Source organism: Hoplias malabaricus, chromosome 12 (genome assembly GCF_029633855.1).
Source record: "Hoplias malabaricus isolate fHopMal1 chromosome 12, fHopMal1.hap1, whole genome shotgun sequence".
Taxonomy (NCBI): domain Eukaryota; kingdom Metazoa; phylum Chordata; class Actinopteri; order Characiformes; family Erythrinidae; genus Hoplias; species Hoplias malabaricus.
In genome coordinates this window covers 40,908,243-40,923,369 of record NC_089811.1, presented here as the reverse complement: position 1 = coordinate 40,923,369, position 15,127 = coordinate 40,908,243, and the positions used below count along the sequence as shown (strand labels likewise).

General features: G+C 37.6%; 1 protein-coding gene across 1 annotated transcript; it reads right to left on the bottom strand.

The window, feature by feature from the left end:
- Positions 1–549: 549 nt before the first annotated feature.
- lmln (leishmanolysin-like (metallopeptidase M8 family)) lies at positions 550–13,396 on the bottom strand. The gene is made up of 17 exons (XM_066641368.1): positions 13,247–13,396; positions 12,521–12,618; positions 12,404–12,434; positions 12,232–12,314; positions 12,028–12,145; positions 10,456–10,634; positions 10,224–10,329; positions 10,048–10,142; positions 9,184–9,301; positions 8,964–9,071; positions 8,794–8,870; positions 7,127–7,237; positions 6,789–6,921; positions 6,441–6,600; positions 6,111–6,241; positions 4,739–4,949; positions 550–4,225 (listed from the first exon to the last, which is right to left on the bottom strand). Exons 1-17 carry the CDS (start codon positions 13,394–13,396, stop codon positions 4,125–4,127), a joined length of 2,010 nt encoding a protein of 669 aa, XP_066497465.1. The 3' UTR covers positions 550–4,124.
- Between the last annotated feature and the right edge of the window lie 1,731 nt (positions 13,397–15,127).

The window sequence follows — 15,127 nt, the reverse complement described above, 5'->3', positions numbered from 1 at the left end:
TAAAGTCCTCGGTGTTACTGCCAGGCTTTAAAACACAAGCTGCCCTGCTGTGTCTGATCCTCTTGGACTAGCGCAACCCACGCCAACACATCACCACAACGTCAGTGTCACTGCACCACTGAGAATGTTCCACCACCACATCACACCTACCCTGTGTTGATCCTCACCTTTGAAGAGCAGGGTAAAATAGGTAAACCATGCAGAGAACAGTGGGTAATTATAGAAACAAAGTGCTCTGGGGCTGTCAATAAGATCAATTTGAGGATTTTATGTAGAAATATATACAAATTTTTATTGATCTATTTTTTAATCACAGCCTATTTCAGTGGGCAGTGTTTAATGTTTAGTTACTGTAAAGCTGAAGAGGTTCAAAGTTGTCTTTTTGGTAAATGGGGGTGGGGGTGATTGCAAGTTCTTAAAATACTGTCAGGGAATGTTTTGAATACCTTGGCTTTACACAGATGAGATGAGAAAATAAACACTGATGTGTGTCTTCCATCAATGACTGAAAAAAATAATCACGCATTAGCTTCTGTACCTTAGTTCCACAAATGGTTTTAATTGTTCTCATCAAAACACATGTTCAACATTTAAGGGTGAAGGAAGAAATTAATTCAATGACAATCTTCTACAAATAACATGTGCAGTTAGACATAAAACAGCAGAGGAAGTGAGTGACATAACTGAAGATTTTCTGAGTGAGAATTCTCAGGAGTTATGCATAGAGTTGTCTTTGGTCTATCATATATTCAGTCATCTCTCAGCTCAGTGTCTCATTTATCCTAGAAATCTGTTCCACGTTTGGCATACATCGATCACTATTACATTTTTTATTTCCCTTTTCACCCCGTCTTTCTGTCTACTGTAACATGAAATGAACTGAAACTATTTTTTCAGCATGTGTTTGCAATATATAATTTGTCAGTTCTGATCATAAAAAAAACATAAGACACCAATTAATCATTAATATTCTAAATGACAGCATCATTTAATACAAAACTATGTTTGATCTGTATCCTTACTTCTGAAGAATCTACATATAATTTAGTAAGTACAGGGGGCGGATATGCACAATGTGTTCTAACCTGAGATCTACATGTCACAAAAACCCATATTACATTTAACACACACATACAGCACTGGAACTGTAAAATAAAATTTAACTCTAAACATTAGGAATCTTTCATAAACTATAAAACTATGCTGTGAGGTTTCCTTGTGTTAAAGTAATCATGATAATAAAACATTTTCTTTTGCTAGTGATTCAGTCCATTTAAATTATATCATATAATGGAAAGTGAGAAAATGAAGTAGTATCATAACAACAACAACAACAACATGATACACAAATAAAACAGGAACAAGTAAAAGGCTATTTGTTATAAAATGAATACATTTTCCGTTATTGTAAACAATAAAGTCAAACACCTAAAATGTACTAAGCTTACCTCATTGGCAGAATTTAATGTGTTAAACAAACCATGGAAACCCATCCCTTTAGGCAGAGGGACTAAACTAAATGTTTTTTTTTTCCAATTTCTTACTGCAGTACTTAAAGATTCTGACTTAGTATCTCAAAAAACAATGCCTATTTACTTCATAGTTTGATACAGAATCTCGAATTACATTCCAAAATAATAACTTCTATTAATTTTATTAATATATTTAATTTTATTTAAGGACCTACGTGTTTTTTTTTATGTTCTTAATTTTATAATAAAACATTTTTTAGATATTAAATATGAATTGACCAAATAACTATTTTGAGATATGCTTAAAATGAGTTAACTGAGAAAAACTAAGCAGGAAAAAACAACTTTTTTGCCCCCTGTACCTGGTGGGAATGGGCTTCTGTTTGAAAATATTGACAGCAATGAAAACCGTATCGGTCCAAAAAAGAGAAAACTGAGAGGTGACAAATTCACATAAACAGACACCATGCTTCAGCAGCAGAAATGAATTATGGGAAGGTAGGCATTCTGGTGCATTAGAAACTCCTGTCCCTGACTTCAGTAGGAATGGACCTCTATGATTATAAGGCTCATTCAGTCTGTATTTCGGTGCAGAAATTGTACATTAAAACACTTTACTGCATGGACATAAAAAGCAGGTATAAACCTTCAGAGTATAATTGCATTACTCTTTTTTTTGTTTGTTTGTTTCTAGAAAAAACTGTTGTATTTGAGTCATACTACAAAGCACTGAGAATAACACTTGTATCCAATTCAATCTTCAGTTAGTCAATATAAGCTACCGTTGCTTGGTAAAATTAGTAGTTTTATGCGTACAATATTGTAAGCAGAAATAAAATGCCCTTAACGTTAGACATTAAATGTTAGTTGAAAAGTACAGGCTGCCATGTTTAATACATGTTTCCAGTGCTTTACTGTTAGTGTAAGCTAGTGTCTAACCAGCTTCGTATGCCTTAACTGAGAGAATATTAATAAGATAAATACAAATAATTAAATAAATAATTAAAATATAAATTAATTAATTACGACAGGAGATTCAATATGTTAACACTAGACAAAAAAAAAATGTAGAGAACTTGACTTAAAATGCCAGGGGCAGTTAAGAATCAAATGCAAATTACTAAAAATTGTATCCTTAGCACCAACATACTGATAATGCATCACTTGTTCACATACCACTTTCTTACTAACTGAGATACCAGGTTAGGTGGTATTTTTTGGGGGGGACTGAAATTATTAGACCATTCTGCACAGTGTATTGTCGTTAACCAAAGTTAAAAGGTGTCTGGCAGTCCAAGTAATCAACAGTTCTAAGCAAAAAATTCAATTAAAAATCTGTAATATATGTATTATCTTACATATTATTACAATATTAAACTATGTACTTTCATATTAGTTAGGATAGAAACATAGCTATAAACCTCACATCGGCATATGTCCGAGTCCGCATGGCTACCTATGCTATTGCACATTTGAAATAATGGTCCATTCACCAAAGTCTGATTAAGTTTAAGAGCTAAGACAAAAGAATAAAACTAAGAAAATAAGTTCCAGATGAACAACTCTGGAGGAATATATGACTATTTGCCACTACTCTCTGAGAATAACAATTGCTCAGCATCAAAACAGAAAAATGAAAATGTAGCCACTAGACTTCTCCTTAAATCTGATCTGTGTTGAAAAGGAAAAATGCAATTCAAAAGAAACTATCAGTCATAATTCACACTAAAGTTCACTTCCAATCCAAGGCAAATGCAAACATGAGAGATTAAACATGTCAAAACAAATTCTTTGAGGATCCATGCACCCACAATAGAGGCTAAACATCTGATTTCCCCGGAGATCGCAATTTTCATCATTACACCAGAAAAACAGTATATCAGAAGCCTTGACAGTCAAACCAGTACATTAATGTGGTATATTAATATAGACTGCCTCTGCTAAAACTTTTTAAGCAGCCCATTATAGAATTTACTTAAAAGACCATATTAGTTAATAATACATTATAGGAAACATATTAATCAAATCCAACTTGTGATTCCTTTTTTTAAAAAATAAGACATTAATATTAAATACATTTTCTTTACAGTACATGCCAATTCATAAAGAACAGCAACATTCATATTTCCACCCATAAACATCCAACATCACCACTAAAGTCTGAGCTCAAATTCACTTTCCTTTGGAAGATTTCTCCAAGAATTTTCTCAGCGTTGCACATCATATGTCACATTTACAGAGCTACAATTATTAAAGCATTATCATTGATTTTTTTTTTAGGGAAATACAAAAAAACAAACCCAAAAACAAACAAAAGCTACATGTCCACCAGAGATAGAAAGACAACAAAAATTAGCACCAGCATTTCTAGATCGCCTGCTGCACACCACCTTGCATGGCTATGGCTTCTCGACTCAACTACGGCTGACTGGCACTTAATGTCTTCACAGAGTGGAGTGCAATCCATGGCTTTTTCCATCCTTCAACATTACCATTCACAAAAGCCTTCATGTTCAAAAGCAAGTAAGTGAATCAGTATAATCTAATGTACTGAGCACTGCTTTCCTTGCTAATACAAGAATCTCAAAAGGAAGCCTGTGGCAGTGTAATGCCAATGACCTCCCCTCACTGACATCATTCATGTGACCGACTTCAATTTCTCACGCAGAGGATAAAGCCTGCTAGCAACGGAACAAGATTAAACAGGAGCCGCCATAATGTCACCACCAAACCAGAAGAGCTGGAGCATGGGTCTGTGGAATGAAAAGCAAATTAACAAGATGTTAACACTTCAGAATTAACACATTTAAGTAACCCCTTCATTTAAAGGAGAAATCTGTAATATATTTACTGTGCTCAATTATAAAATGGCCAGTGTGTGTCATCAGAAATTAGAGAAACATGTTAAGCTGAAGCACTGGCGTCTCTGACAGCCAGTATAGTCTGTGAAGGGATCAGTTTTGGAGTGGAACTCTATTGGTGTTAGAGTCTGGCTCCAACCCATTGCCCAGTCACAGTGAAATCTGATGATGATAATAATAATAATAATAATAATAATCACAGCCCTAGTACTGGGTAGGTATTATTCAATGACACTGTATTAGCAGCAGTTAGATACAGTCAGACGTGGTTATAATCCAACAGGGGAACTCAACAGTCTTCATGCATCCAACATAGCAGGTTTTGCCTTGTTTTGTTAACTGTCACTCTCCACTTTTGTTTGCCTTATGTAGAAAACAGAAAGAAAACAAGGTATCCGAGCTTACCTATGCGGATTCTGCGAGTTGTGTTCACTGGCGGGAGTTCATGTGGGAGGGGGCAGTGGCTGCAGAACTGAGAGCAGGCCGGGCAGATCAGCTGACCACTGTACACCCACTGATTCATTCGCACATTTACATTGAGCAGCTGTCCGGCTCGAACACATAAGAAACTCTGATCCTGAACCCACACCAGCAGGCCCTGTGCTGAGCAAGACATCTGTGGAAAAATAACAACCAGAGCCCCATGGCAACAGTTAAAGCATTGCATTCCATTAATGTGTTATACTGAGAGATGAAATACTGAAAGCACAAGAGGCATCCAATCCAGGGAAGGCTCAAAGGCTTTATTTGTAATAAAGAGCTCATAGAATGGAAAACAAAAAAAATGTCCTTAGTCATTCTATTCATCCCCCAATCCGAATAGTCACTACACCAAAACAGTCAAGTTTTAATAAAGTACTACATCAAGTATACTATAGATGGCTAACCCCACCCATTCCAGGGTTTCCCCGCAGATAATCGTGTTTGGGGTGGGGGGGCGGGGGGGGGGTGTAACTGTTATTGTACTGAAAAACAAGGATCAGAAACTGAAAAAAATTATCTGAAAGTTTTGAATCTGAAAACAAAAAATCTGGGAATATAGGACATCAACTATCAAAATAGATAGAAACGTGAACATTGAAAATAAATTATTTATTCAAAAAAAAAAACAAAAAAAAAACAACACAATTGAATCAAAATTATATTTAAATTGAAAAAAATCATCATACACTTTTTAAATGTTTGAATGCACTGTTGTATTTTTCAAAGTTCAATCTCAAGATTTGAACTTTCAGTTGCAGATTTATTTTTTTTTTTTTCAAATGAACAAAACTTTTGACCCTAATAGAGCTCCATATTTGGGCGCTTTAAGAAACTTACACGATGGGTTGAATGTAGAGTCGACTCATTGAGTGAATCAGCTCACAAATTGAGTGCTAATTCAAATCAATGATTCAAAACAATGTACATACAGCCGTGGGGAAACTCAGAGGCGACACACAGCTCGCCATAAACGCTGGATTATACTTCAGAATGCGCGTTTGTGACTGAAAACTGTTGAATAACGCATTAAACACAGAAAGTCACAGGAAGTACTTTGGAACATTGAAGGATCTCTTATTATTGAGTGTTTACAATGGGGGAGAGGGGAGGGGGTGGACGACATTGTCAAGGCTGCCACCATAACTGTAAAGCACCGTGGGGAACCCTACATTCACAATGAAAGTTTTAACCAGGACTGCTTTTTAAATTAGACAATACAGAGCATCCGATTGTCATAAGGGGCTCAACAAAAACCACAGCTTGTTTCTTATTAAGAAACGAGGAGAGGATTCACCTTATAGCAGCCACTTCCCCAGTCGGGGTAGTTCATGCGTTTATTGCACTGCTCCATTATGAAGGCTGATTTCTGGTACAGACAAACAGAGTTTGGGCCATATTCTTCAGCAGCATAATTTCTCCATGTGTCTGCCACAGTGGAAAACAGGAAAAATAAATTATGTTATCCACTCAAAATACACTTCTGGATTTGCTTGTGCTATACGTTTAAATGTATGAAAAAACACACTAGATCTGTTGAAATGTTCACCATTACTTATTAATGTACTTATTACATTAATTGATACAAAAATGTCTTTAAAATTAAATTGTAATTTAATTTTAACACCTGGCTGGTTCTCCTCTATTCTGCAGTAGGTGCTGCGTTGGTACTCTCCACTCAGGTGCCAGCTGAATTCCTGACTGAACGGGCAGAAGTCCGCTATCTCCACTGCACCTCCATACAGTGCCAAGTCATCTTCAGGCACACCAGGGATTTTGTCAAAGTACTGTATAAACAAGGGCAGTTACTTAACCACAACATTGCTTCATGAGTTATTTACACATGCTGAGTCTGAACAATAAGCAAATTTATTTTTAAAAAGTTATTTCATGAAGTAGATTTTATTGCAAATGTCATCGATTAAACTGAAAGGTTAGTTTGCAGTTCAGATGAAGAGTTTTTTTGTTTTCAGACCTGATACTCATGGGGAAGGGGCTGGGGATATTTCTGCAGGTTGCAGACTGCCACTGCCAGCTGGTCCTGCCTGCAGGAGAGCTGCAGAGGAGTGCCACGCACAGAGTCACAGTACGGGGATAGTGTTGGTTTCCTGCAAACAAAACCACAGCGAGGAATAGCCTTGCTCAACAATCAACGCTTACATATTTTGAAATCATATTGCAGTTTGAAAAGAGAGAAAGCTTTTGCAAAATGTTTAAGAATAAATGTTACCATAGGTAAAAGAACAGCCAGGGGGTTGAGACTCCTGATATGAAGTTATAGAGGAATTGTAAATATATTTTGAGAAAGCTTACGTGTGGCGCTGCTGGTCGATCCAGAATTTGCAGCTCTTCATCACAAAGTCACAACCCAGACCTTTTCCCCATTCCAGATTCTCTGCCATGCTGTAGTTAGCTCTGTACCACCTAACACACAACATGATTCAGAGGGTTAAATAAGAAAAGAGGATTTTTTTTCTGATTGGTAACCGCCACTGTGTGTCACTGCTCCTTTGCATATATATAGTTGCTGTACAGTTAAAACTCTATCTCCATTTGTATGTATCTTCATTTTTCTACACTGTTTGAACACAGCAGCCGTCTTTCACAAGGCGTGAACATTTCATGATGAAAGAACCAATAGAAATGCTCCAAAATGACTCTGAATAAAATCTTTTTACATTCACTTCCATTAAAAGTTCTGTAAAGTTACAGCTAATTAATAAAATAATCAAAAAGAAAACCTTGAAAGTCAAACACGTTCCCAGTCGTTCACCTGGTAAAGTCCAGGTGACTTTTACATTTACAGCATTTGAGAATTACATTTAAATACACTGTGTATTGATCACTCACTGTGTTTAGTTCTTTCTAGGTATCAGCACTGGCCCTGGTTCTGGCAGTGTCTGAGATCAAGGGGAGATTGGACTCAAACCTGTATGTACTAGCGAGGATAAACATTCTGTTTGAACACTAAGCACTTTTGTGAGTCGCTCAGGATAAGAGCGTCTGCTAAACGCTGTAAATGTAAATGAAAATGGACTGAGTTTACCATGTGAATGATAGTGGGAAAGTAAATCTATATAATACTACGTGTAATTATCAACATACAGATATCGGTCGTAGTTAGACTGCAATATAGCTGCATAAAACATTTTCAAAATATGTATGAAAATGTCCCTTACAAACGAATGTTTTCTTCTGTTCTGAGGGTGGCAGCTGTCTTGACCCGACACACACTCCATTAAGAGCAATGTACAGCTACTAATAAATAATGAATACATTTTCAAACACTAAATACCTTCCCCCAACTTAATAAATCTGCACTGCAAACAAACATATGCTTTTCCATATCTCCAATTAAACCCATTCACAGTAATTCAGAACCAGATTTTATAATAAAAACCTCGAAATCACAAACCTACAGCGATGTTTATATGGCTTGATTATGTAATAATAACATTATTTTTGGCTAACTCAAACGTCTGCTGAAATTTGGGTACACTTTATTAAATAAGTATCTCTACTTGAACATTTAAAGAAAATATTATTTACTCTTTCAGTTGATATAAACACAAATTTATTTGTAATAAGCAACAAAACCTATGTAAAACATATACCATATACTTCAACGTTATACAAATCCAGAAACTGTAATAATGTGTCTCTCTTTCATTCTCAGAAAGGAGCAAATCTTTAGTAGGATCAAAGGTCTGTGGAGTGGTCCTGAGGGAAACAGCCACCACTGCGTGTCACTGCTCCTTTGCCTAAATTTGAGCAGAGCATGTACGGTCAGGAGACTTGACCCCGGGTATACAATGTTGAAATCAGTAGTGTTACCCACTGTGCTACACCAACCACAGGGTTGTTTTTTTTACTTCAATCTAGTGCCCCACAGTGTAAGAAATTTAAAATTCATTATAGTACACAGAGTCTTATCAATAATCCTAATACATTTATCTGGCAAAGACTGGTGAAACCCTTACCCAGTATCTTCCATTACAGCAAGTGTGATCCTAGAGAAAACTCTGTTCTGAGTATGAGACCCAGTCATCGCTTCATTCTGTTTGGAAAAAACCCCATAAATAATAAATAAAAATATTCAATATCTGTGGTCCATTATTGCTTTAGTATTTCTATATATTTCTCCCTGTACCTCTAATAAGCGTTTTTCCCAATGATTTAGCTCTGTGCCCATGCCCCCTTGGTTTTCTAGCTCCATCCCCTCAAGAATAGGGCATTTGAAATGTCTTCGAGCTTCTTCCTAAAAATAATTGATATATATATCAATATATATCAAAGTTATATTCAGCTTCTTAAACCATATAGTGACAAATTATTATTTATTAAAAAAAAATTTGAAAATTTTTTTTTACCACAACTCGTGTGGTGACCATAAGATGGACGTCATGTCGAACCATGTGACCACCACGGACGTCCCAAATTCTGGTCGCTTTCCTTATTACTCTATCACTCCACTGGTATAGGCCCAAACTGTAGAACAAATATAAATATATATATCGTTGCTGTACAATTAAAAACATCCATCCATTCATTCATTATCTGTAACCCTTATCCAGTTCAGGGTCACGGTGGGTCCAGAGTCTACCTGGAATCATTGGGCACGAGGCGGGAATACACCCTGGAGGGGGCCCCAGTCCTTCACAGGGCAACACACAGACACACACATTCACTCACACACTCACACCTATGGACACTTTTGAGTCACCAATCCACCTACCAACGTGTGTTTTTTTTTGGACTTTGGGAGGAAACCGGAGCACCCGGAGGAAACCCACGCAGACACAGGGAGAACACACCACACTCCTCACAGACAGTCACCCGGAGCGGGAATCAAACCCACTACCTCCTGGTCCCTGGAGCTGTGACTGCGACAGTACTTGCTGCACCACCGTGCCACCCAAATTAAAAACATGCATCTCCATTTTTGTCCATTTTTAGTTCACTACATCGTTTGAACACAGCTGTCTTTCGAACTGTGTGAAAACTTCATGATGAAAGAACCAATAGAAATTCTCCAAAATTACTCTGAATAAAGTCTTTTTACATTCACTTCTGTAAAGTTACTGTGTTTGGAGATACATATTTTAATTGGACAGCGACTATATTCTTTTTCATAGAAACTGTTCATTATCATGAATCAAATAAGGAAATTTAGTGTAACATCAACTAATTCTGCTAACAAAGCATAAAATAAACGTGTGGGTTGTTTAATCTACCTTTCGTTGAATGCTGGTAAGCCATTTGCAAAGCGTGGTGTTAGTGGTTTCCCATCATCATTACGGTAAAAAGCAAAAAGTCCTGCTGAAAAGCCCTACACAAAATACACAAAGATCAGCTGTCTTAATTACATTATAAATAAGTCATGAAAATACAGATGCTTTACTGTGCTCACCAAAGCATGTATGATCTCGTGTTTAACAGTAGACAGCATGCCCTCAAACTCCTGAGGTTGTGTTGAGATCATATTTGGACACAAATTAGCATATCCAGCAATAGGCCTACAAGCAAACATGACAGGAATTATTAGGACAAAATGATCTTTGTTCCAAAATGTTCACATTAAATAAATAAATCCTTTCAATTAGTTTCATGGTTGGGATCTTAACAGAAAACACTGATTATACCTGTCTAGTTCTGCCTCCAGCTGGCAGTACGCTGCATAGGCCACAATGTTCTCTTGTCCACAGCGCTCAGTGGTCACCCCACTCACGTACAACAGAAAATCTGCTCTGTCAACTCCCTCTCCATCTGGGGGTCCCACAGGGCCACATGACTTCCCAGTTTCACTGCACACTCTGCATTGCTGAACAGCAAATATTTTCAGAACATTTGTGGCATTTTGTACATTTCAATAAAAAGAAGAATCTATGATTTATTAATTTTCATGAAGCTTCATTTAACAGACATAAATACAAACGTTTATAAATCGATGCCTGCAATACACGGAAAAAATAAAAAGAACTGGGACAGAGTCGAGTTAATCACGGAGTTACATCAACGTTCTTTTAATTAAACCTTAATCGTCAGGGAAATGAGGATTCTACTTGCAAAATTGGTGATATTAACTTCCTGTTTGTAGTACATTAGTATATGGGAGGGGGGAAACTTTTCAAGATGGGTGGTGACCATTTTGAAGTCGGCCATTTTGGATCCAACTTTTGTTTTTTCAATGGGAAGATGGTCATGTGACACATCAAACTTATTGGGAATTTCACAAGAAAAACAATGTGCTTGGTTTTAACGTAACTTTTATTCTTTCATGAGTTATTTACAAGTTTCTGACCACTTATAAAATGTGTTCAAAGTGCTGCCCATTGTGTTGATTGTCAGTGAAACCCTCTTCTCCCACTCTTCACACACTGATAGCAACACTGCAGGAGAAATGCTAGCACAGGCTTCCAGTATCCGTAGTTTCAGGTGCTGCACGTCTCGTATCTTCACATCATAGACAACTGTCTTCAGATGACCCCAAAGATAAAAGTCTAAGGGGGTCAGATCGGGAGACCTTGGGGGCCATTCAACTGGCCCACGACGACCAATCCAAGTGGTCAGAAACTTGTAAATAACTCATGAAAGAAATGAAAGAAATTCCCAATAAGTTTGATGTGTCACATGACCCTCTTCCCATTGAAATAACACAAGTTGGATCCAAAATGGCCGACTTCAAAATGGTCACCACCCATCTTGAAAAGTTTCCCCCCTCCCATATCCTAATGTGCCACAAACAGGAAGTTAATATCACCAACCATTCCCATTTTATTAAGGTGTATCCATATTAATGGCCCACACTGCATATCGATTCTGGTTCTTATTGCATTTTACACAATGTCCCAACTTTTCTGTAAATGGGGTTGCACACGGTAACAGCAGTTAAGACCAAATGAAACCAGATTTTGAAATCATGCGAACAAGAAAAAAGAAGGAAGTGCAAAGCAAGTGTTTCAGCTGCCAGTCATCTCTTTCAACCCATGTCTCATCTTAACAAGTACAAAAGACTAACCTGATTAAAGAACACGACCTCAGCTGTAACTTAAGTAGGATTAGACATTGCTTAACATTCATAAAGGGCATCCAACTAAAGACACCATGACATAACAGCACTGCAAAACGTTAACCCCATGTGGTTTGACCTATAAACAAAAACAATATTCAACAGTAGGAGCACTCTTATTGTTCTAAAGTGTTAAATGACCAACCTGTAAATGTCTCTCAGGCACAATCACTGGTCCACATCTCGTGATATCTGCGCAAGCTCCTTGGCAATAACGATAAGAGTCATCTTTTTTTCGCATATACTGGTTTGTTGAGCATTGTCTGTTCAAAGGAAACACTGCTGCAATAAGAATCCTATGAACCACACTCAGTGCCAAAGTTTTAAGAGGATTTTATCTGTAAGTTACCTGCTTAGTAACACAAGACCCGTCTGCTGGCGCAATCTGAAGACCCTCTGAAGATAATCAATGGCTTGTGGGAAGAGTTTGTCCTTTAGAAACAGCAAGAAAGAAAAAGTGTATTATTCACGTGCTGAATTAAGCCTTACATGCCCTTCAGGATGAAAATGAAAAGAAATACCTTTACAAGGATGCTTTTGTCCTGATCTAGCCTAGAATTATAACAGACAGATAGTACAGTCAGTGCCAGTGAAGCCACAAAGCTTCAAAATCTCATGTTTACAGCCAGAATACTTACTCATCCAAACTGGAGTCGTAAACAATCTGAATCTTTAATTGCTGCTCTGGGCTTCTTTTGGTCAGTCTCACTGGTTTCAGGTATACATCATGAATCACCTGAGAGCACAGACAAAACAAGGTTTGGCCAAATCATTACATAAGATTATATACTGTATTCTATGTGAGATTTATTTCTGGAATGGCAGGAAAAAAATAGGGGGAACACCTGAAAATGACTTGATTTTAGAATTCACTTTGAATAAATATTGTGTTGTTAATATCTTTCCTGCTTTACAAATCTAGCTACATATCCATAATTCATAAATGACACTTGTGCCAACAGACCTAGGCCCATTTCCAGCAAATTAAAAAAACAAAATAAAAATCTGAGGACTACTGTTTCATTTCATAATCATTTAAATGTGTGACTTTAACTTAGCGACTCTGTGTATGTGTCTATGAAACAACACTGTCAGGGAAAAAAAATCAACAAAGAATAACAAATATATAATAAATAAATAATATAATAAATAAATAATAAATAATTTATGTTGAAGCTGGTTTTAGAAACAGTATCTCTCGGTGCTGTGCGAGTTTGAGTGCGAAGGGCGCCACCTAACGGATAATCCCGAGCCTGCTAAACACGAGTGAGTGAGTGAGCAGGAGAGAGGGTAAGAGAGGGAGAGGCATTCCCGTGGCGCTCCGCATTCTGACAATACACATATTCTAGGCTCCGTGTGTTTACCTCTGTTGGCAAGGGCACTTTGTGTGTGCAGGAGTGAGCGGCTGCGCAGGAGGAGGAGAGCAGGAGGGTGAACACTGCGAGGAGGACAGTCACGGACCCACAGCAGATGCCGGTTAAGTCGCTCGCCATCGCTGAAGCTCGACGGCTCATCTCTGGACCAACACCGCGGCTCAGTCCCCTTCACTTCCAGCAGGAACACCGCGGATTTAGCCAACATACTTCACACCCTGTGACAAATATCAGTACACATCGCCCCGGGCTTCATCTGACTCTAATTCAACAGCTACCGGCCCTCAGTGTTGAATAATCATCACTAAATCACAGTCAGAGCCTCACACACTCACAGCTACAGCACCTCCACACACACACAGCATAGAGGGAACTCACTTCACAATAAAAGTCTCTCATAAACTCAGTCTTGGTAGTGAGGAAACCCTGAAGGTATGTTCCTTAAACTAAGCTCCATATTATTATTTTATTCCTGTCTGTTTTACATACCAAAATCAGCTGAAAAATATATATTATCACTTGTACAATTTTAGCCATCAAAAATGTCCTCAATTTTTCTATTTCTAGTGAGGTGTGCCTGAAAGTTTAGCATGTTATACCAGTGTTGACCAGCAGGCGGAGGCAGAAATTTATTTTTGGTTACTCCTCAGCGCTTCATTGAAACGAATAAATTCAGAGCTGCTAAATGAGATACTAATGGGACATAGTTATGAGATGTAATAATAATTATGAGTAAAGTAGATGCCAAGTAATATTAATCAGATACATATGAAAGTGATGATCATTATCATCTGGTATAACTGGTTGACTAATTTAACAAATGTGCATTGAAGAATTCATGCTGTTTTGAACTTGATTTTGATTGCTCCTTTGTTCATTCACTTCACATTTTGTTAATTGACAATAAAACATTATCCCTTAAATTTTGGTATGCATTCTTACTTTGTAGTATTTTTCCTCAACTGTCTGAACGTTTTGCAGTAAACTGTAACTGCAAATGATGTTTGAAGGATATTGCCAGAACCCCAGACTAAATTACAATGCAACAAACGAAGAACAAATTTCTGGGAACATAAACACATCCCACAGATTTTGATATATTGCATTCTTTTTTATATTTGCATTCATCATTCTAATAAACCTGTGTGACTGACAACAGGTCAATGTGCCATATATATATATATATATATACACACTTTTTTTAATAGTTTTTTGTTTTCAAAGTAATTCTGGGTAATACTTGTTAGATGAAACTTAGCTTTATCACTTAGTTTTTTGTTTTTTAGTTGTTCAGAAATAAAAAGAGGGCAGAGCCATATTTGTCTTGTGATTGGTTTGGGTAAATGTTATGCAAGTCTTCCCCATTTTAGGGCCGCCACACTCTACATCCAGAGGAGAAAAGTATGTACTGGTGAAATTCAGTAGACATTAGACTTTGGGCAGATTAATTAATTAATTTATTTATTAATTAATTCTTCTGTAACCCTTTTCCAGTTCAGGGTCATAGTGGGTCTGGAGTCCACCTGGAATCATTGGCAGGAAGGCAGGAACACACCCTGGAGATGGCACCCGTCCTTCTCAGGACGACGCACACTCACACATTCACTCACACCTACAGACACATTTAAGTCGAGAACACACCACACTCCTCACAGACAGTCACCTGGAGGAAACCCACACAGACACAGAGAGAACACATCACACTTCTCACAGACAGTCACCCGGAGGAAACCCACGCGGACACAGGGAGAACACACCACACTCCTCACAGACAGTCACCTGGAGGAAACCCACACAGACACAGAGAGAACACACCACACTCCTCACAGACAGTCACCTGGAGGAAACCCACACAGACACAGAGAGAACACA